This window comes from Nematolebias whitei, chromosome 16 (genome assembly GCF_014905685.2).
Source record: "Nematolebias whitei isolate Nwh7 chromosome 16, NemWhi1, whole genome shotgun sequence".
NCBI classification, from domain to species: domain Eukaryota; kingdom Metazoa; phylum Chordata; class Actinopteri; order Cyprinodontiformes; family Rivulidae; genus Nematolebias; species Nematolebias whitei.
The window spans coordinates 22189581-22212329 of record NC_056513.1 but is presented as its reverse complement, the minus strand read 5'-3'; the positions used below and the strand labels follow the sequence as shown (position 1 = coordinate 22212329).

At 37.9% G+C, this 22749-nt stretch overlaps 1 protein-coding gene across 1 annotated transcript in view; it reads left to right on the top strand.

Annotated features, from left to right (window-relative positions):
• The first annotated feature begins 9369 nt into the window (after window positions 1–9369).
• ncf4 (neutrophil cytosolic factor 4) overlaps window positions 9370–22749 on the top strand; it is a 39174-nt gene continuing 25794 nt past the window's right edge. The window contains exons 1-5 of the mRNA XM_037690352.1: window positions 9370–9458; window positions 11063–11147; window positions 11294–11453; window positions 20587–20657; window positions 21369–21496. Coding sequence (XP_037546280.1) covers window positions 9436–9458; window positions 11063–11147; window positions 11294–11453; window positions 20587–20657; window positions 21369–21496 — 467 coding nt within the window. The 5' untranslated portion in view covers window positions 9370–9435. The remainder of the gene's footprint in view (window positions 9459–11062; window positions 11148–11293; window positions 11454–20586; window positions 20658–21368; window positions 21497–22749) is intronic.

The window sequence follows — 22749 nt, the reverse complement described above, 5'->3', positions numbered from 1 at the left end:
GAGAGTGAAGGTGATGGAGGGAGACCGGAGAAGACAGAAGGTCTGGAGACCGCGAGTATGATGAGCAAGTAAAGGTGGGGACAGAGGACACAATAAGTCTTTTATAGTTGCCACCAAACACATCACTTGTCTCACGTACCCCCCCCCCCCCCATGCTCCGACCTCATCCCCACCTTTCTATTTTGAGAAGAGGGGTTTGTCAAGACGTGACGCATACACAGTTGGCCTAATAATAATACACTTTATTTGACTTCCTTTGGCGCTCACCTCCACCAGGGACTTCTCTGTTTGCTCTGTCAGACACATCTGTCCTTTTTGCTGTCACCTATGATTCTGTCATTCAAGAAGTATGACATTTAGTGGTAACCATTACCATTGATGCTATTTTATGAGCTTTATAAAGCAACATAAATATTTTGTAGGTTTTTTTGTTCTTCCAAAAGTTACATGTCTTGAGCCTATAAGTCATTTGAGAGAAGATGGCCTCTGTTCACAAAGATCACAAAGTGAATCAGAATATGATTTGAAATAAAGGAACGTACCAATGTTTCCACTTTCAAATTAGCAAAAACCTGGAAAAACTCCTACATTACACAACTAAATGTTTCTCAATTAGTTTTGCAATCAAAATGTGAAATTTACTTGGAAAATGTTGGATATGTGTCCAAATTTGACAGAATTGCTGAATATTTCCCACCACACTAATTCTGTTTAACATTGTGTCACTTTAAATTTTAGATTGACTGAAATCCCTTTTTTAATTCAGCTAGAGTTCATCTTGTTTTATCATGTATTTCGTCCATATTTCATAGTTGGATGTTTTGTTTAAACTTGCCTAATTAATTACTTTCGCTTAGGTTTTTTTCAGTTCTGTTTTTATTCCGACTCATTCTGTTCTGTTTATAACTTTATTTATTCTGTAAATCAGCTGTTTCATGTGAACGCCCTGTTAAATTTTGATTCATAATTTGACGAGCATTGTAGAAACATTCACATTTTTGGACTTGTGTTTAGTCACTATGGCCATCTTATTTGTTTTTCAGGGACCTAACAGCGGATTCATTGTGTTTTGGCATTGTTCTTTATTTCTAACAAAAGTTTGGAGCTCGTAATTGTTTTCAGCAAAAGAAACTGTCACCATGTAATTATGCAGTAAAATGGTTACTCTTTTGTCAATGGAGGCCAGAAAGACACCTCAAGAGAAGGTGGGTCATGTTTTATTTTGATTGTGTACATTATATTGCATGTTATGTTGCCAAAACCTCTGTCCAGCACACATTTTAATTTACCATTTCCACCTTAATTGAACACAATTAAGCATTTTCATTCATACTTAAGTGATAGAACTAGAAGCAACAACTATTTTGACAGACTGACAGTATATTACATTATTCTTTTCTGGTGACTAAACTAAAACTAAAACTAAACATCACTTGTGTTGTTAAACTATAGGTAATACAAAAAAATGGTTCCCTTTGCTCTGTTCTCTCATACCCTGCACTGACCTCTTCGTCCTGTCAGTGTCTTGCCCTGAGACTTCATTAAATTTCTCCTCGGTTGAATTACCCCTCCTCAGCACATTTCAGCTTTGTAAGAAAATGTGAATGGGAGGGGTGAGATGGTGAGGACAACATTGCTGGAAGGATTTGTTGTTGGGAGAGGGTGAGGAAGAGTGATGTCTGAAAATATGTTCGAATGGGTCGGTTTTTATGAGGAACTGCAGTAAATTGAGTTTCAACAAGTTTAAAGATGCTGAAGACAACTGAGATAATAAAGTAGTGACCCTGGAAGCAATGGAATAAATGAAGTGCAGCCTGTGGAGACACGGATATAAATAAGAAGAGTAACCCTAAACCCTGAAGTGACGTAAAACTGAGTCGAGCAATAACCACATACAGTGAAGTAGATTCATACGTGAATAGAAGATGTACAGTGGGCTCCACAGATACGACTGAAAATAGAGAGAAAGTGAGAGGGACAGTGACAGACAGAAGAGAGCGGGAGGAATTAAATCTGTTTTTAATGACCAATGTGCCATTCAGCAACAGGTGGTGCATTAAGTCATGGCAAGCAGTAGCTGTGAACACACATGGGTTTGAGTGTGTCTGCAGTAGCAACATTAGAGGGGTATCCCTTGTCTACTGACCCAAAGATTAGCAGATATTGACCCTAAAAATAAACGCAGGGGAACCCATTGTCTATATCCTTTGGAGGATTAATTAAGTTGATACTTTGTGTATTCTTATCCAGAATATTTAGCCACTGAAACTTGCATGTGGGCAAAGCTGTGAAAACACATCTTGGAAATACTATTGTCACTTGGGTGTTAAATACAATATGTTCAGGAGTCATGATCCATCCATCCATTTTCTTCCGCTTGTCCGGGGTCGGGTCGCTGGGGTAGCAGCTTAAGTAGGGAGGCCCAGACTTCCTTTTCCCCAGCCACTTAGGCCAGCTCCTCCGGGGGAATCCCAAGGTGTTCCCGGGCCATCCAAGAAACATAGTCCCTCCAGCGGGTCCTGGGTCTTCCTCTGGGTCTCCTCCCAGTGGGACGTGTGTGGAACACCTCACCAGGGAGGCGTCCAGGAGGCATCCTAACCAGATGCCCGATCCACCTCAACTGGCTCCTCTCGATGTGGAGAAGCAGCGGCTCTACTCTGAGTCCCTCCTGGATGACTAAGCTTCTCACCCTCTCTCCAAGGGAGAGCCCAGACACCCTGCGGAGAAAAATCATTTCCGCCGCTTGTATCCGTGATCTGATTCTTTCAATCAACCCAAAGCTCATGACCATAGATGAAAGTAGGAATTAACTGGTAAATTGAGAGCGTCTTTTGACTCAACTCTCTCTTCACCACGACAGACCGGTACAGCGCCCGCTTCACTGCAGATGCCGCACCTATCCGCCTATCGATCTCTCACTCCATTTTTTCCTCATTCATGAACAAGACCTTGAGATACTTGAACTCCTCCACTTGGGGCAGGACCTCCTCCCAAACGTGGAGAAGGCACTCTACCATTTTCCAGCTCAAGAAAATGGCCTCAAATTTGGAGGAAATGATCCTCATCCCGGTCGCTTCACACTTGGCTGTGAACCGCTCCAGTGAAAGCTGTAGATCACGACCTGATGAAGCCAATAGGACCACATCATCTGCAAAAAACAGCGAATCGATCATAAGGCCACCAAAACGGATCTCCTCAACAACTTGGCTGTGCCTAGAAATTCTGTCCATAAAAGTTATGAACAGAATCGGTGACAAAGGGCAACCTTGGCGGAGTCCAACTCTCACTGGGAACGAGCCCGACTTACTGTCGGCAATGCGGACCAAGCTCTGACACCGGTCATACAGGGACTTAGGAGTCATGATAAAAAACACATTTAAATCTGCTTTATTGAATATTTATACAAGTATAGATCAGATAATGCTTTTCAAGTGATTTGCTGGCATTAATAAACAGCTAATTATCATCTGAATGAAGTTCCTCTCAGTACAAAAAGGCTTCATATGGGTCCCGCTCATCACTTTCAGTAATGTGAGAGAGCTGTTTTTAATTGTTCCCTTACCTCCAGCTGAAGGCATTCAGTGCTAAATTCATTCGTTTTTAACTAGCAAGTTTTTTTTTACTCCGTATGCAAACAGCTGAATGCAGCAGCGCTCACAACCTCAAGAGTTGAGTTCAGACCAAAATACATGTAAGTGGGAGAAGGGAGTCCCACAGTTTTCCAAATATGCACCACAAGACATTAGTTATAATTGTATATTTAGTCCTAATATAACTCTGTGTGTGTGGGGGCGTGTGTGTGGGAGATGTTGATTTTTTCAAAAGAATAATTTGAACTCTTTGGCCTGTTACACAGGCAGCCTGTTTAATAATGAAACATCAGATTTTTTCTTGATTTGGTTTATTCAAGCTGATCAGACTTAAACAATTCATTTCTGCACCCAAGACACAAATGAAACTTAGGTGATAGCTTGAATAACACTTCATGTTATGGTTAGTTCATAGTTAGTTATAGTTATGGTTCGTTCAGTACCACAGTGGTAAAGACAAGTTGGAGTCACAAAATTTACTAATGTGATCAAACATGCTTATTTGTAAAGACAATGTTCAGTGTGTAACTCTGTGTATGATTACCACCATATAGATAAAAATATACAAGAAATGTTGGTGTTATTGTTTAAAATTTTATTCCAGCGAAAAAAATCCACAAAACTCCCAATTCTGAGTTATATTTTCTCAGCTTCTGTATTTTAAAACTCTAGTTTTAGCATTTAAATTGCACTTATGTTGACCTCATTAGGGTGAATTTGATATTTCTCATAGCAGCTTTGGTTTAAAGCAAGGTTGTCTAAAATGTGGCCCACAGGCCATTTGTGGCCCTCTGAGTGGTTGTGTGTGGACCACGACTACAGTTTAAGAATAGTAGTTTTTTACCAACAAACTTAAGGGTTGACGCAGATGGATATCTTTTGCAAGTTTTAGGAATGTTATTTTTTTTAAATGATTATTAATTTTTAGGTTTAACAGAAATTAAGATGAAAATAATCTTCTTAAAATGTGCAATATTTTAAGATAAAAAAAATCTTTATCACTGATAGAGGGGAATTGGACTTCTTTAAGAGAATACGAAGCGGGAATGACTGATGATAATACAATTTGATCACCTTTGCTTATGTCCCTTTAAACCAAACTTTTTTTTTAAAATCAGTTTTCCTTTATAAAGGTAAATAACTGTGAGTAGGGATGCACAATATTATCGGCATGTTATCAGTATCGGCCAATATTAGTGATAAGGTTAAATATCGGACATCGACCATTCCATCAAAATAACTCACCAATATAAAAGGTACTGTTTTTATATATATGGTGCTGTTTCTGTATGACAACCCAGTGACAAGGAGATTTGAGTTGATCATTAAGATTGTATTTGGCTTCTGTTTTAAGTTAATTTTTAATTTAAGAAACTCACTTATCTCTATTAATGCACCATGTGCTTTTCACTTGTCGCTTGGGAACAGGTTGAGTTTAGATTTGTAAAAACTTACAAATGTGCACTGTTCGAGTGTTGTCATTGTGTTAGAGAAAGTAAAGGTTATGAATAAATTTGACATTAAATATAGTGTTACATCATTTTCAGTTCCCTTTTTGGCATCTGCATTTGGTAGCAGGCCAGCATGACAAAGACCATGTAGAATAATGTAGTATTTTAATTCCACATCAGATAAAGCTATGTAGTCTCTGTATGTAGGTCTAGGGGGGAAAAAATGTCAGCATTGCTATCGGTTATTGGCCAAATAAGTTTTAACATATTGGCATATCGGATATTGGCCAAAAGTCCAATATTGTGCATCTCTATTTGTGAGGTTTTATTTGGCTTGGATCTACAACAATTAAAACTCCCATTTCCACAAAAATTTGTATACTTTTCTCATTTTACAAAAGTATTGTGTGTTTGCATTATTGTTGAGTTATATAAAAAAAATACAATTACCCCAAAAAAACCCTATTTGTGCTTTTTAATAAAAAATTCAAAGTTTTGTTGACCATGAGTACCTTTAACTTGACAATTTTAACTTACATGTCACAAAGTTTGGACACCGCAGGTTTAAATCTTTCTGCTCATCCCAGCTAAGAGATCAGCATTTAGAGAACTGCTCAGATTTCATCTTCTCTTCCACTGTCCCCATGGTAACCAGCTGCCAGCATGGTAAACACAAAGTCTGTGTTAGTTGATGCTTTCTGTCACTCTCACTTCTTCTATTTCTATGAGTGTGTGTGTGTGTGTGTGTGTGTGTGTGTGTGTGTGTGTGTGTGTGTGTGTGTGTGTGCGTGCGTGCGTGCGTGCGTGCGTGCGTGCGTGCGTGCGTGTGTGTGTGTGTGTCACTCTAATGACTTATTATATGTCACCAGCAGATTTTTACACAGCTCTTCAGTTTCACCGTGATATTCCAAGTTTAACACGAGGGTAAACTACACAACCAGAGACAATACGCAGAATGCACACATCCATCTCAATTTTATACATGCAGACACATTTGCAGTCTCCAGATTCTCATATACACACACACGCACACACACATCAGACTTCAGCAGCTGGCCTGACCTTGAAGATAAATACACCCTTGAATAATGTTTCTGCAATTCATGGCTGGCCATGGTCTGTTATATGAGCAGCATTTCAAAGGATTCATCTCAGGCTACGTGGAAATAGATATGGAGTCAATATGTGGTGCTCTTACCCCCCCCCCCCCCACACACACACACACACACACACACACACACGCACACACATTTATCTAGGCATCACTGCACATGATTGCACTTTTTGTTTCCGTCTTGTTGTCAGTGCACGTTCACTGACACACAAACGACACCTACACTCAATTGTACCTGCCTTATTTTCTTATATTTAACTAATGTTTAACACCTAAGTGTGTCCTGCTCTGACATACGTTAGTCAAGTCAAGTCATCTTTATTTATAGAGCACATTTAAAACAGAACCTGTTATCACAGTGCTTAACAACAACAACAATCAATGGGAGTAAAATGAAAGAGAAAAAAAAATACAATACACTAATAATAATAACTGAATAATTAATAAAAAGCATTTAAAACATAGGATCACAGAACAAAAAGCACTAAATCAATTTACACTGTGTGAAATGCCTGCAAGAACAGATGTGTTTTTAGCAGGCATTAGAAGTGAGGAAGGGAGGTGGCCTGCCTGATGTTGGGGGGGGGGGGGGGGGGGGTTAGTAGACTTTATATTGTGAAAATATGAAGTCAGAGTTTGGCAGGTGAAAAAAAAAAATAGAAATAAACAAACCAGTAATCATACATCTGGTGTGAATTACAAATCTGAAACTGCTGTGAACTCTTTTCCTTTCATTTTGAACCACCTCTGGATGCCTGTTGTACAGATAACAGACACGTTGTGGGGCAACATTTTTTTTTAAATGTCGAGCCTGCAAATTATTAAATATTTAATGTTTGTGGTAGTAATGTCACAGAAATGAAACCCACAATCAGTAGCCCTCAAGCACAAACTATCAGATCAGACTTTAGATCAGTTAATAAATATCTGTTACTTTTCCTAAGTCCCATTCAAGCCTGTCACATCTACACCTTTACTGACATCTAGTGTCAGAAGCACTCATGATAATTCTGCAAATGTTTCCCTTTAGATCAGCCCCAGCAGTCACCAGCCCTCCTACTTTCTTATGACAAGCAGAAAAAGGTGTGGTGAAGTAAAAACTGAATGTGTTTGTGTAAGAGCGTGTTGTGAAACGGTGTATGTTGTGCAGCAGGTGAAACAGAAGAAGAAAAAACTCAGACCATGCTGAAGACAAAAAGGTTGATAATGAATAAACAGGTGACAAAAACTATTTAGGCTCACAATTTCCCATGAATGAACATGTTGCAGTTGAAATACACTGTAAAAGTCAACCAAAATGTTAACTTGTGTTACTGTAGGATGTCTATGTACACGTAATATACGACTCACCTGAGTCCACAGCATTTCTGGTTATTAACCCAGAAGAGCGACCCCACTTGTCTAAATCAGTCCAGTGGGTCATTAACCCAGTGCTGCAAACTAACTCGTCTGTTTACGCAGCATTACCAGTGATCCTGCTGGTTTTTCGGTGTGTTTGCTAACCCACGGACTTTTATCTGCCAGAGGACTTGGAAGTATTCGGGTTAGTTAAGACCTCGGATTTGTGCGTCTGGACTCGGTGTAAGGACTCAAATCATTAACCTCCCTGGACATAGGCGTCACAACCATTATACTGCATACATGGGATGCTTTGAGAGAAGTGAAGCGCTACATCTGTAGCATCTTAGCTTAGCACTACGCTCATTGTGTGACGCTGTAAGACGCTGTGTGTTGAGGTGCATTAAAGTTGAAATGTCTTTAAACCCCCACACCTTATTGCACTCAAGCTTTATGAGAAACATCCTTTAGATGAGTATTGTTGAACACAAGTAAAAAAAAAAGTCTAGTGGTGATGTTGTTTTTAAATTTAATTTCCATATAAAACACAAATGGTGCCAACCTGACAGTGTGTTAAAGTGCATTCAAGTTGAAATGTCTTTAAAACAGCTGAATTTACACAATCTTGGTGAGAAACATGCTTTAAATGGAATTCAAGTAAGGAAATCTAGGTGAAGTGTTGATTTTTTTTGTACACTAGTGTACACTTTTGTGCACACTGGTGGTGGTGTGTGTGCATGTTCACACGCACACACATGTGCACACCCCAAAAATGTGTCCCCCCCCCTACACACACATTACAGATACTTCTGATGCCAATGCGCCTGGATCACGAACCAACCAGCTGTTGCAAATCGGCCTACATCGGGAATGTTGGTAACTGGTCTGAAAGCTGGAAGCATTCTTATTTTTCCTGTCAATAAAATGAAGTTGTTTTTAGCAACAACAACAACAACAACAAAGGGGGAGAAAAAAAAGTAATATTTTGTTAATTATTTTTTTTTATTTTTAGAAAAGATTTAAATCAGTATAGTAGTATAGTATCAATATAGTATTCAACCCATCAATTATTTTGCGAATTGTCACACGTCTTTTTAGGAACTATAGAATAAAATCTTTAAAATTTATTGAGTTATGCTTTTAAGCTTTGTTACAATGCTTTGATCATCCTTATTAGTTATGAGTTGATTGTGTCAAGGGTCCGTTGTTACCTCTTAATCTAACTCAGACATGAGCAACATACAGCCTGAGGGCCAAAAATGGCCCTTGGACAGTCTGCATCCGACCCCTTAGTTGAAAAGAAAACAACTTTTTAAAAAGTTGATGAAAACATTTATGAATGAAACTTAAGGAAGTTTAAAATAAACTTCTTGGATCAATACATAAAAGCCTTTAGAATAAGGCTATTTTAAAAGTAGTGTTTGTAGAACTAGACTCCAAAATTCAAACATAAAACTTTTTTTACCCAATATTTAGGCTAATATTCTACAGTGTTTTTGGGGACATATTTTTATTGAGCATGCTAATTATGCTACAACAAGAAAATGCCTGAAAAACACTTTATTTTTTTTTTTATTTGTGTCTTAATAAAAATGTATTTTGCAGTTCTCTAAGCGGCCCTTCTATTGCTTTAAATATTTTGATTTGGCCCTTTGGGAAAAAAAAATAGTTGCCCACCCCTGATCTAACTGAAAATGATCACTTTGGTCATGTGTCTAGTGATATTTCCCGCCCTTTGCAGCGACATGCAGAACATGCGCACCTCTGCGGTCTGATCTTACGATTTTTTTTGTTTGTTTGTTTTTAGGGAACTCTCACTTCCTGCTCACTGGCGCCTGTTTCCTCACAGTGCTGCGCCTCTTGTTGTGTCACAGCGCACGCTGTTCCATCATCACTACAACAGGCACTCCTTTTCCAGCTCCGTCGTCCATCAGGAGCCATCATGCAGCAGATACGAGACGAAAGGTGAGTTTTTAAAACCTCAGTTTACTTCACATGAACCACAAGAGAGTTTCACTTTAGTTGCACTGGGGGATCTAAAATGTAGCAACAGTCGAACTACAGGCAGATTTTTCAGCAGGAGGGGAACGTGTAAATTTTTTGCGGCTCTGGTTATCGCCCGCCACCGAAAGGGGAAGGCGGACAAACACTAATGGACAAATTACAATGAAATTGCAGAAACTAATCATAAAATGTTGATTTACAATGGCTGCCACACTGAAATTACTAAAACGTCTACAATCATCATGACAATAATATGATAAACCCTGGACATTTACTGACCCGAAGGATTTCAATAATCTGGCACTGGTTGAGTGTGAGAGTCGAGCTTAAGTACCGGGGAAAACATGTGAGCAGCATGAGGGCTGATTGGAGGGTAGAGTGGGCACGGTGTGGGTTGACAGGAGCAGTGACATAAACAGAACATGAAGGCAGGAACTTTGGCGGGAGGGGCAGAAAACGTGACAGAGTCATTAATAAAATTTTGATTATTTATTAAAAATACAAGAGAAATGTTTAATATTCACATTACGTATCAAAACAATGGCGCTAATATGTCAAAATAACAGCGAAAAAAATAAAATAAAATAACAGCGATCACAAGGTCGAAAAGACAGTCCATTCATTCAACCTTTATTTAGACAGGTAAATCCCATTGAGCCTCGAGGACTCATTTACAGGGGAGACCTGATTTCAACAAAGAATGATGACAACAATGGACAACAGTGACAACAATGGACAACAGTGACAACAATAGACAGTTGTAAAAAGGCATACAGATTTTTATTTATTTTTTCCCCAAAAAATTACATTACATTACATTTAGTTCAATTTACTTTCTTTTAAACAAGACTTCTCATTGTCCTTAATTGGACAACCGAGAATTGAAGCACTTGAAGGCAGTGGCAGTTGAGAGTGGAGCAGGAGTGAGCGAGTGGTCGGGGTGAGTTCCGAGCTAACCAGGCAGTCGTATGCATGCTTGACAGAAGCGCAGCAGCTTTATTCACACACAAGGAGAGAGCTGTTGTTGCTGCTCCATTAAATAGTTATAGAATCAAGTGTTTACAAATGTAGGTAAACGTAGATGTTAAAGAACCCGTTAAAATACACCAGAATGCAGGAAATAGCACCTACAGTACTTTATTCAAAATTTTCTGGAGGAGGACCCCCAGAATCCTAACCCCCCCCCCGCGCGCCCGTTATTTGTGTTACGGCATTGATCGTTTCACAAATTAAGTCCTGAACACAATATACCTAATTCTAGGTCTTAAGTATTTTTTTATAACGAAGGAGACTTATAATAAATCATTTTGATTTCTTGAAAAAATATATCAAAAACTCAGATTGTTTTATGGGTTTCATTTCTCTACATTCTTTTTGCACATAACAAACTGTAACTGTATAATATTATGCAATATGTATAATATGTAACTGGGACCCTGTGTACACAATTTTGTTCCATCACATGTACCACATGTGATGAGAATGACAATAAAAAACCTTGACCTTGACTATCAGATTAAAGACTTTTCAAAATATTAACATTCTGATTTGTTTTTGCTCTTTAGTGACTTTGACCAGCTCCCACATAACATTCCTGTCAATGCCACCATTGCTGATATTGAGGAGAAGAAAGGCTTCATCGACTACTATGTAAGTCTGAACAATAAACTTTTCCCTGAACCTAAAGCTCTCAGACAAACATTGCACGTCTGTATTTTTCTGCGTCCCTCATGTCATGCAGCTCCTCTGGTTCATGCTTGTCAACCGTTGCTTCCTGTTATCTGTTTCTCTCCCAGAAGTTTGTGATCGAGGTGAAGACTAAAGGAGGGAGCAAATATTTGATCTACAGGAGGTACAGAGAATTTTTCAACCTTCACCAAATTCTCGAGAGCAAATACTCCCCTGAAATTCCAGACAGAACTGGTCCCAACACCTGCGTCCTGCCTTCAATTCCAGGCGAGTTTCTGTTCAAGGTGCTGATAATCACAGATTAATCCAGCCATGAAAAAATGTTACTATGTCACCTGTCACATTTTTCAATGTGTTTGTCAGAGAGCTGTCATTTAGTGTTTAATCCTCTGAAGAAACCTCTGACTTCAAAAAGCTCAATTTTTTTTACATTTTAAACATTTTAGCAAAAATACATGAGGCTACAATAGATACAGTCCACATTAAAGACAGTAGTCTAATGATAAACATAATTTATTATTCACCCAAGTTCATGCTCATAAATCCAGGTAAAAATCCAACAATGTTCAGTCAGGTCATCTGGACGGTTTGTTTTCTTGCTGAGACGTTTCGTCCTTCATCCAAAGTACTTCTTCAATCTGAGGAGCCACCAACAAACTGAATCCCACAAGCAGCACACTACCATTGTGGAAAAAAACGATTCTGGAATCTTGGAATGGAAGATTCCAGTGGAAGAATGGGGGAAAAAAAGGCTCTTCAGATTGAAGAAGTCCTTTGGATGAAGGACGAAACGTCTCAGCAAGAAAACAAAACCGTCCAGATGACCTGACTGAACATTGTTATGATTTATTATTCTTAAAAGTTAATTGAAATGTTCAAAAGTAAATTGATTCAAATAATTTGTATTCAATAAAAATTTTAACACGTTGTGGCAACTCTTTTGAAAAGTTACTTTACTACCAGATTACATTGTGATAAAAGTAGTAGATTATGAAATACGACCTGTTTTAAAACTTCGTTTTTGTTTTGTTGCCTGCAGCATGTGGCCACAGCTACTGACTCTCAGAAATGTTTGTGTGTTTTGTCTTTTTCAAATTATAAATCGTTTTTATGACATGACTTTACACAGATGGTTTTCTTCTTTATGTTTGCAGACAGATTGGTTTATTTTGCATATGTTTAAATATTTTTGCCCAACTGTTTTTTGTTAATAACAATAATAAGAGCTTCAACTACGAATGAAACTATTTTAAAACTTAAATTGAAAATAAAAAAAATTAGCGTCACAATGATCATTATGAATGTTGGTGAAGCTTCCTGCTCTCTTTTAATTGTGTGAAACCAGAATCCAGAAAAGGTTCATTTAAATGTATCATAAAAACATAAATAAATTAAAGAGTGGCTTTCGTATAAGACAGGGGTGTCCAAAAATTTTCATATGTGAGCCAAAACTATCAAGATGAAAGGACTCGTGGGCCACAAAATGTAAATTTAACTCAACGTGAACAATAATTTGGAGAAAGGTCAAATGTACTAATTTTGGTGGAGAAAGAGTTTTAAATTGTTGTAGGTCCAAAACATTAAAAGCCTCATAAACACTAAGCTTATATGTTTTATTAAAAGTTATTTGATTTATTTGGTTGGTTGATACCATTCTTAAACTGCAGCTGTGGGCCACACAAAATCCCTCCAAGGGCCGCAAATGGCCCTCGGGCCACACTTTGGACACTCGTGATAAAAGATCTTCTTATTTTGTAGCATGAACACTACCTCTCTAAATCTTATATCCATATCTATATAAAAATGACTGACTCGTAGCCATTTTTGTCTTTGCTAAGGTTGATTAGCTGTGGCGGCCATTCTGAATAAAATTGACTCCATGTGTCAATCACTTTTACGTGCACATCCAGTGATTTCTTTCTAGTGGTAAATAACAGTGATACATGACAAACTTACATGACAGACAAATGAACACTAACACGCACGTGCCTTTCATGCCAGTGGGCGATTTTTAATATACCAGAAAATATTTTTTGTGTACAATGAAGTGAAAGAAGAATGAGTGACCGTCATGGTGTGGTGTGTGTGTTTGTGTGTGATGGGGTGTCATATAGCTGACCATTATGACAGCTGTCAGTTTTTGACAGTCAATGATGGCACGGTTAGTTGCATCCCTATTTTTACAGCTCGTTTGCTGCAGAAACAATAATTACACTTTACATGTGACGTGTTACCGTCAACATTTATTCCACTGATAATTGTGACATTTGCTTCTTGGTTAAAAGCCAAGGACAGGGCTTACGTAAATCATGGTTTCATAACGTTTGCAGAGATTTTTTTTTCTTCTCTGCTGCGGGCTGAACACGTTTTTGCCCCGTCACTCTGTAACGTTCACCTTCAACGACACGCTACGGAGAGGAGCGGACTGAGTTTATGGTAGCAGCTGGCCAGACTTCCTCTCTGTGGTCGAAAGAGCAGAGCTCCATCTGAGCACAGTTTTCAACAACATCTGCATCTGTTCGACGTGCAGTGCGTGTTTGTGCTTTCAAATCGGACTGATTAAATTTTCTACATTTAGAAAACACCAGATGAAGACAAAAATGAGTAGTAGTTCAATTAAAAATTTAGTTTAGTGTGAACCCAGTAATGAAAGTGACTACGTAATAATATAAATGTGAGCACTAATGCTGCATTACAACTCTTATCTCTACTAAAATATATGTCAACTAAGAATTAGCATTATAAAAGTTAGACTGAAGTTTAATAAGTACTTTAATATGAGCCCAAATTAACCTTAATTCTCCTCCTATGAAGTATTTATTTTTAAATTATTAGAGCTTTGATCGATCTCCTACATTTTCTGAAGACATAGTACACAGCTCTTGGCAAAGTTTCACAAAGTCAGCATTAAAAGTCACGACTTGAAGTCCCGCTGAGGAGTTTAATGTGGAATGTCAGTTTTTAAAGCGTATTGGTGAGTAGAACGACATTGAGAACAGTCAGGGAAGAGCAGAAGAAATGTGGGACAGATGAAGGACAGGAAAAATACAGACTGATAGAAAGAAAACCAAAATGTTAAGAGATGGTAAATGGTTCTTTTTGTCTGATAGATGAACTGTTGAATATGTTGCTACCAGGCTAGGTGATCTAAATTAATGAACTAATGAGTTTTCTTTATGTAGGTCTAAATGTTGCTGTTAAAGCTTTAAATGTCTGCCTGCTCTTTTTGAACAATACAGTGCTCTCCATAGACATTTCTGTGTTACAGAACTATTCCCCCCAGGAGGATATCACTTCACTTTTTACAAAGCTGTTGAAAACACAATGGCAGAATGGAGTTTTTAGACAGTTGTGTCATGAATTATAAAATAAGAATGAATTTTTTTTTTAAAGAGAGTTCATTTGTTGGTATTTATATTAACATATTTGTTTCTTACCCCTCTGATGATAATCTTATCCTTAAGTTTATACACTCAAGCCTCAGTCATTGGCTGTATTGTAAGACTGTGTTTCCTCATACCCGTGCTGTCTCTGGCTTTATTCAAATCATTGTTTTTCCATAAACCTGTCTGTCTCTGCCGTCACTGTCTGCATTGATTATCTGAGACTGAAACTCGGTATCTGTACCAATAAAAGCTTGAAGGCTTCATGTAGGAGGTTCGGACAACTGAATCAGGAGAAATGAGGACAGACGAGGGGTTTGTGTATTGTACAGTGTAAACTTTAATAATCAAATTATAACTCAACTTGATCATTCGTAGGTCACTTTCAGATTGTTCTCAATTGAGGATGGGGGACCACGGTGTCATTGTTTTAAAAACAGCATAGTGGCAGTAAAAAACAAAGCCATCTGACTATAAGGGCTGCATCACTTCAAATGATTATTTTTAGTTATTTTATGCATATTGCTTCAGCAGCATCTATTGTTTTGCTGACTTTGGTCACAAGAAAAACACTACAAATCCAAAGAACATATTGATGTTTATCCCATTTTTAATAGCTATTTAGGCCTGTCATGATAAATAATAAATCAATTAATCGCATGATAAATTAAAATTATCAACCTCATTTTCATTTATCGACTTTATCGTTTCTTCGTGTCTCTCTCTTTCTACTGAAGACACTGGATGACACAAAGCTCAACTCCGGTGCTCTTCTCTGACCCCTCCCTTTCTCTTTTAAATCAGTTTTAATGATCCAAAATCACGTTTTTGGATCATTAAAAGCAGCTAAGCTGAGAAGCTAAGCTACAAGTTAAGCTAACAGGCCGACCTCGAGGAAAAACCTCCATCCATCTTGTCGAAGCTTCAAAATTCATGGTTGAAACCCCTGATGTTGTGTAAAAAGTTACTTTTCTCTGCAAAAATAATCTGAGAACTGGTTTACTGATTTTTTATTAAAAGCTTTGTGTGAAAAATGCTATGCTAAAGAGCTCAAACCACACCGAGCGTCCGCCATTTTGAGAACTGAATAAAGGAATGAGAGACAGCCCATGTCACGTCAACGGGCCTCCCTCCCATTTTTCTTAAAGAGACACTCTGCTGCTCCCTCACTATCCATCCTTCAGTTCAAACAGTCTTATACTGCCATCCAGTAGTCAAAAAAAAGTACTACACGCAAAACAAATTAACCAGTATTTGTACATAAATTTGACAATAATTACTAATTACTGTTAAATTTCAACAATATTATTGTTTATCGCAATAATTTCTGAGACAATCGCCCAGCAAAATTTGTTATTGTGACAGGCCTATAACTATTCCTATTGACAGAAAAACAAGAACCAAATAAGTTAAAGGAAAGATATGTAAGTAATGTTGAGTTCAGGGGTTTTACTGAGTAATAGTATTAACACTTGTATCACTTGTATTTAGGAACAATTAAGATTCCTGACGTTGGTGGTGTTGTATTATAGCTTGAGCTCTATTTGAGCTGAATTAAAACCTATTGAAATAAGCTTGTAACTGTTCAACATTTGGTCTGCTTTGTCTTAAAACCTGAATTTGTAAATGAACTTATTGCAACACAATAATAAAATCATTCTTTTTTCTTTCTTTGTCTTGCACAAAACCTTTTTTTTTCTTTATTCCGTCAGGTTTGGTATCCTGTGACCTTTTTAAACTGTTTTATCAGAAGTCAACATTCATGTCACTGACTTTTAATTTATTCTAATTAAACTGTTGAATGTGTTTTTTAACTAGTTGAGAATTAAAGCCTTTGTGTATAAATGTTAATGCATTCTTCGAAGAGCTCAAGGCAATAATCTTTTGCTATTTTTAGAAAAGTTCTACTTTTCTACAAAGTCAAATTTAGCATCTGCCACTGTGGAGTCTGCTGGATTAATTGGAGTGCCAGATCTCATCAGGATGGAAAGGGAATAGAGCAACATGGGGAGAACAGAGGGAGATAGGATGAAGGGTGATGGGCCTACTGGAAAAAAAAAAAAAAAACTATATATATAAATATGAATTACCCCATCTCTTTGGTCCAAAGGAACAGTTCTGATTAATGGAGAAGCAAATGGTGGCATGGCATGGTATCACAGTGCCAGTTTCAGTTTGTCTTTACTTCTTAATAACAATGGCATGAACAAAATGCATCCAAGGAACATTTAATAAGGCAATAAGATATGTGATAAAAAATTATTTATCAATAATAAATGAGTGAATTTATGTGACTGAATTTGTATTTTGCTTCAGAGTGAATGAGGTGGGGGACACTTAGAGACGATAGTGAGCCAAATATGAAGGCTGAGGGTCATTAAGACCAAATTTGATAGAACACCAGTGTTTAATGGCTGTGAATGAATTGTTTCTGCTGGATTTGATGTCTTGGCTGTCGCCTCATAACTTTTGGTTGAACTTAGTTTGATATCATGGCTTAAAATAATATACTGTATGTATTTATTTTGAGTTTATATTTGGATATGATGAATGGAAGGGGAGTGGTGGCCCAGAGGTTAGAGAAGGTGGGCCTGTGATTGGAAGATCGTTGGCTCAACTCCCGGTACCGACGACATTAAAATGTGGGTGGGATAGGTGAAGCAGCCACACCTGCCTCCACCCTCATTTCGTCCCACTCTGGGCCCTTGAGCAAGGCCCTTAACCCCCACCATCTGCTCCTCTGCACATCCTAGATAGCAGCTCTCTGCTCCACACAGAGGGCTGTGGTAGCTCGTTGGTCTGTGGTTGCATCAGGAAGAGCATCTGGTGTATCTGTGCGACTAAGTTCGCTGTGGTGACCCTTGACGAAGGGAGCAGCCGAAAGAAAATAGTATATAATGAAACAATATACTTGTGAAACTAGAGAAATTGCATCTCCTATGAAAATGCAGTGTGAATGCTTATTGCTGAAGAATTTGCTGATAAACAGCTGAAATTAGCTAAAAACACAAGCTGAAATATAGCCGAAATGGAAGAACAAGACTGAGGCAGCAGAAGAAAGCAGAAAAAAACACCTTTGCTGAATTTGGTTTAAATAAGCAGAAAAGAGAACAAAAATAGTAAATTAGCTAAAAGCTGAAATTAGCAAAACAAAAATAGCAGAAACATAGCTGAAAAGGCATTAAGAAGCTTAAATTACCAGAAATAGAGAGGGTACAATTGTGCCCAATTAGACTGAAAAAAAAATCAGAAATAGCACCAAAAGTGGAAATTATCTGAAAAATGAAGAAATGTGAAAAAAATAAACCAGCTAATAGTAGCTAAAAATGCAGAAAAAAGCTTAAATTACCAGAAGGAAGTGGTGAGAGCACATTTTTTGCTGAATTAGGCAGAAAAAAGTTAAAATGAGTGCAAAAAATTTGGAATTAGCTGAAAAAGCTTAAATTAGCATAAAACAGCTAAATAGTTTAAACTTGCAGAACTAAGCAGAAAGGAGCATAACAAGCTGAAATTAGCAGAAAGAAGTTAGAAGAAAGCACAACAATGCTGTAGCTAACAGAATAAAGCAGAAAGGAGCACAAAAAGCTGAAAAAACAGCTGAAAGTAACAGATTTTTTTTATTGTACAAGGAAGCTGAAAGAAGCTTAACTGGAACAAAATGTGAAAGGAGTAGTAAAAGGTTGTAAACAGATCTTTTTTCATTCATTCAACTTTTATTTAAGCAAATAAGTCACATTGAGCCTCGAAGACTCATTGACAAGTGAGACCTATTTGGACAGACAATAAAAAGTGGTGAAAAATAACACATAGGGTTTCGTGACAAAAAAAAATCTTAACACACTTTTAACCTCTGGTTGAAGGTCAACAGCATGATAATGAAAAAAAAAAAATCTCGCACACTAGCACATAATGACGCCGAACATTATGCAGGGGAAAGCAAGGGCAGTGAGCATGTCCAGAGACCACACACAGAGGCACTGTAGAGTTCAGATAAAATCACTCAGTTCAAATAATTGGGGGAGTGGTGGCGCAGAGGTTAGGAGATTGGCCTGTGATCGGAAAGTCACAGGTTCAACTCCCGGTACCGTCAACATCAAAAATGTGGGTGGAATAGGTGGCAAATCCACACCTGCCTCCACCCTCATTTGCCCCACTCTGGGCCCCTGAGCAAGGCTCTTAACCCCCACCATCTGCTCCCTAAGCAGGTCTCTCTTGAAAATGAGTTCTAGTGGCTCAATGAGACTACCTGTATAAATAAAGGATAAATGAAAATGAAAAAATAGTTCCCTCTGGAGAGATCCATACACTCTCAGGGGGTGTTGAGGATGACCAAGGACGAATCCAAAGAGTCCTGAAATGATGACAGACAATAAAAAGTGGTGACTTTTCCTCTGAAAAGTCCGTGGAAATTCTTCAGTAGGAGGAGAGGGACGGGCAGAGCTTCAGATCTAGAAAACTTACAGGCGGGTTGAGATAAGATGGCAGTCAGCGAGCTGAATTCAAATAAACACAATTGTTCTGGGGACAGGCAAAACTTTAATGACATCTATCTTGAGTCTGTGTCGGTCCACTGGGTTCTAAAACGTCCAAATTACATGGCCACACCATGGATCGGAAGATCCCCTGTTCACGCCCCGGTACCGAAAACATCAAAAATGTGGGTGGGGTAGGTGAAGCACCCACATTTGCCCCTACCCTCATTCGCCCCACTCTGGGCCCATGAGCAAGGCCCTTAACCCCCCATCTGCTCCCTAAACAGATCTCTCTTGAAAATGAGTTCTCGTTGCTCAATGAGACTACCTGTATAAATAAAGGGTAAATGAAAAAAAAAAAAAAAAAACACCAATGGACCATGCCTGAGATATCTCCTGAGATCTAATCCATTCTGCCAAAAGCATTTGAGTCTGGGTGCTTGAGGCACGAACCAAGTCATCACAAGGCAAGCAGCTTGATCGGGTCCAAATTTGCTGCCGACGACTTCCTTGATTGTAGATAAACCAGGAACCAGCCGAATACAAAAAGCAGGAACCAGTTATCATAAATCCAATTATATATGTGTCCTTAAAATCCACAAATGGCAGCAGAGATAGACACATAATCCAGTCTTCCAGATAGATGCTGAAAAGCATATGGAAGAAGTCTAGAACCCGGAATAATAAATATAAACAGGATCACAATAGGGTAAATAGGATCACAATAGTGTGAATGCTTAATAAGCATTCACACTATTACATAAAGCCTACAGATGTTACACTGAACTGTTTTTCTTGAGATGAATAACTGATGTAATGGGTCATAATCCACACTCCGTTTTTCCTGATAGAGTTGACAGATTGCTATGAAATTTGACAGAAAAATAAAATCTTAAGACAAACATTAATGTAAGGTGCTTTATTTGCTGCAAAGTTTAACATGCTAAATGAAACTTTACAATGCAGAACATTTCCTTTCATTGCCACTATTTTAACATGCTAATGTTAGCATTCAGGTCTAAACACAAACGATTGAACGATTGTTTAGTTTGCATATTCCTGATAAAATTCCATATTACCTTTAACAATTGTTTCTTACCATCTTCACCATTTAGACCAAATATTTTTGTGTTAATTAGCCATATGTTGCACAATCAGTGCCAGATGTCACATTAGTTAGTATTATTATCAATCTGTATGTTGTTTAACATTCTCATAATGTTGAACTTTAATGTAATTCTAAAGAAGTGTGTGAAATTAATAAATGTATTAATTTATAAAAATCAACAACCAAAATTGCCTTACTACTTAATAAACTGTTATTAATCAATCACTGGAGGAAAGATGCAGATAAATATTTATTACAATCCTGGAGGATAGCTGCTCTTATTCTGGTTAGGCTATTTTTCTTTTCTTAACTCACAACTAAATCTAAATATATAAATCAATTAGAACAGTTGACGCTAATGAGAATACAGTTTGTGCTCACAAATATGAAATCATTTGTAATGCCCTTTTTCTTTATACTTTTAATCGTGAAAACAGGAAAAGTCTACATTGGAAACAAAAAGGAGATTGCAGAGAGCAGAATCCCTGAACTCAGCACGTACATGAAGGTAATCTCATCTCATTTTATGCAAAGTGCTTTTTTTTAGTACAAAGGAAAGGATTGTTGGCATGCTTGCAATCTTCTGCAGTGTGCAGTTCAGTAGCCTACATCTTAGTGGGCTGAGCGATGTTGTAGGTGGAAAAGCATGGACTCAGATATTTCTGCTGTAGTTTGGAGATGGAGCTTATCATGTAGGCGTTGCTGCTCTCTTCTCTTTGCTCTGCCCTGTGCCCACATCACGTCTGACTGACTTTAGTTGTGGGACTTTTGACATGTTGCTCCATCGCTAAAAACACGATCAGGTTCTCTTTCTCCCACTCGCTCACTTCTCTTTTCTGTTTTTTTTTTCCCTTTGCAACCTACATGACTCTCCTTTTCCACAGTTTATCGCCTTTGCTTGCCTTACACTTGTGCGATTCACTTCATCTTTTTTTTATTCTTCCGTCACTTTATCCCAGATTATACACCACCCGATTTCTCCTTCCCCTCTTCCATCACTAGTACTGACATAACATTGTACCTACAGTAGGTACTTCTCGTCGTTCACCTTGATTTTCTTCTTTAAAAAGTAACAAATGAAAATGTTTGATGAAATAATCTACAATAAATGCCTTTACTTAGTTTTGTAGTCTTATTTTGTCTTTCATTCTTTCATTCCAGTCTGTTTTAATAAACATTGTTGTCACTTCTGCATCATTTTCCCCTTTTTATTTTTCAGAGGTTGCTTGGTCTACCAACATGGCTGTTACTGGATGAAACTCTTAGGATGTTTTTTTACCAGTCCGATCAAGACAGTCAGCACCGACCTCAAGCTCTCAGACGTCTTCGTCCACCTACCCGCAAAGTGTAAGCCCACACCTATCAAACAAAACCCTTTTTGAAATCAATTCATATCTACGAATCAGATATCTGTTCTCATGGCAAAAGCTGCATGATTTACTGGCGGGCTCATGTGGATAGGTGTGAGTCTCACCCAAATTTTTGCTGTCAGTCCAGGGATTTGAACCTGTGACCTCCCAATTCTAGGCTCACCTTCTCTAACCTCTGCACCATCACTGCCATATATATCAGGCTTCATAAAAACACAAAACTGACAAGAATCAGTCTATTCTAGTCAGTTCTTACAATCTATTTTAAACTATTAAACAAACTGGTGCCGATAAAATACAACTAACACAGAGTAATGAAATACATTTAAAACCTTTCAGTGTGAAGATAAGTATCTTGTGTTATTGGGTCTTGGTATATATTTTTCATCTTTTGGGAATCTGTAGACGTCTCCCCTCAATGTCATTTCACTGCAGAAAGTCAAATAGACACCAGTGGGGGTTTCTCCTCCATTTCGTATCAGAAAGGAGTCGACCTAAACCATGATTTGAATGTCTAAAAATAAGTGAGCTATCCAGAGGGAACTAAATCAGTGATGCATCTCAGAATCGCAGAAGAGAAAGAAAAATAGTGGAAGTGAGAATCTATCTGCTTGAACCTTCTGTTGGAGGAGTGGGGTTACAATGCTGTCAGGAGAACATGCAGAAACACAACTCTGTCATCTGGTATCCAACAGCTGATCAATGAGTCACTGCTTGGTTTGAATGATGCAGACTCCAGTCAGAATGTGTAAAGGTAGCTTGAAGGTTATGCCTAAAATACTTCAATATATGCTTTTTTAATTTAAACTTGGAAAACACAAAAATACTATGGATTATTTTTTACAAATTCTGAGAAAAACACTGGTGTGGTAGTAGGAAAAAGTCCTGCACAACACGCACACAAAATCTATCTTATGAACCACTGAGCACATTTTGATAAAACTCTCAAAAAGTAATAATTGGATGTACTTCTATAGCCGATTAACCTTTGGAGCAAACTCTATTCATTTTCATCATCACAGCAAAATGAGCTTAGGAAAAACAAAAAAAAAGGCTATTCAGTAGTCCCTCGTTTATCTCAGGGGGTTCCGTTCTCAGTCCCCCCGCGGTAAGTGAAAAACCGCCAAGTAGGGATAGTAGTATAAGTAGCAAGTATTTTATTTATATATATATATATATCTATATATATATATCTATATATATATAGATATATATATATATATATATATA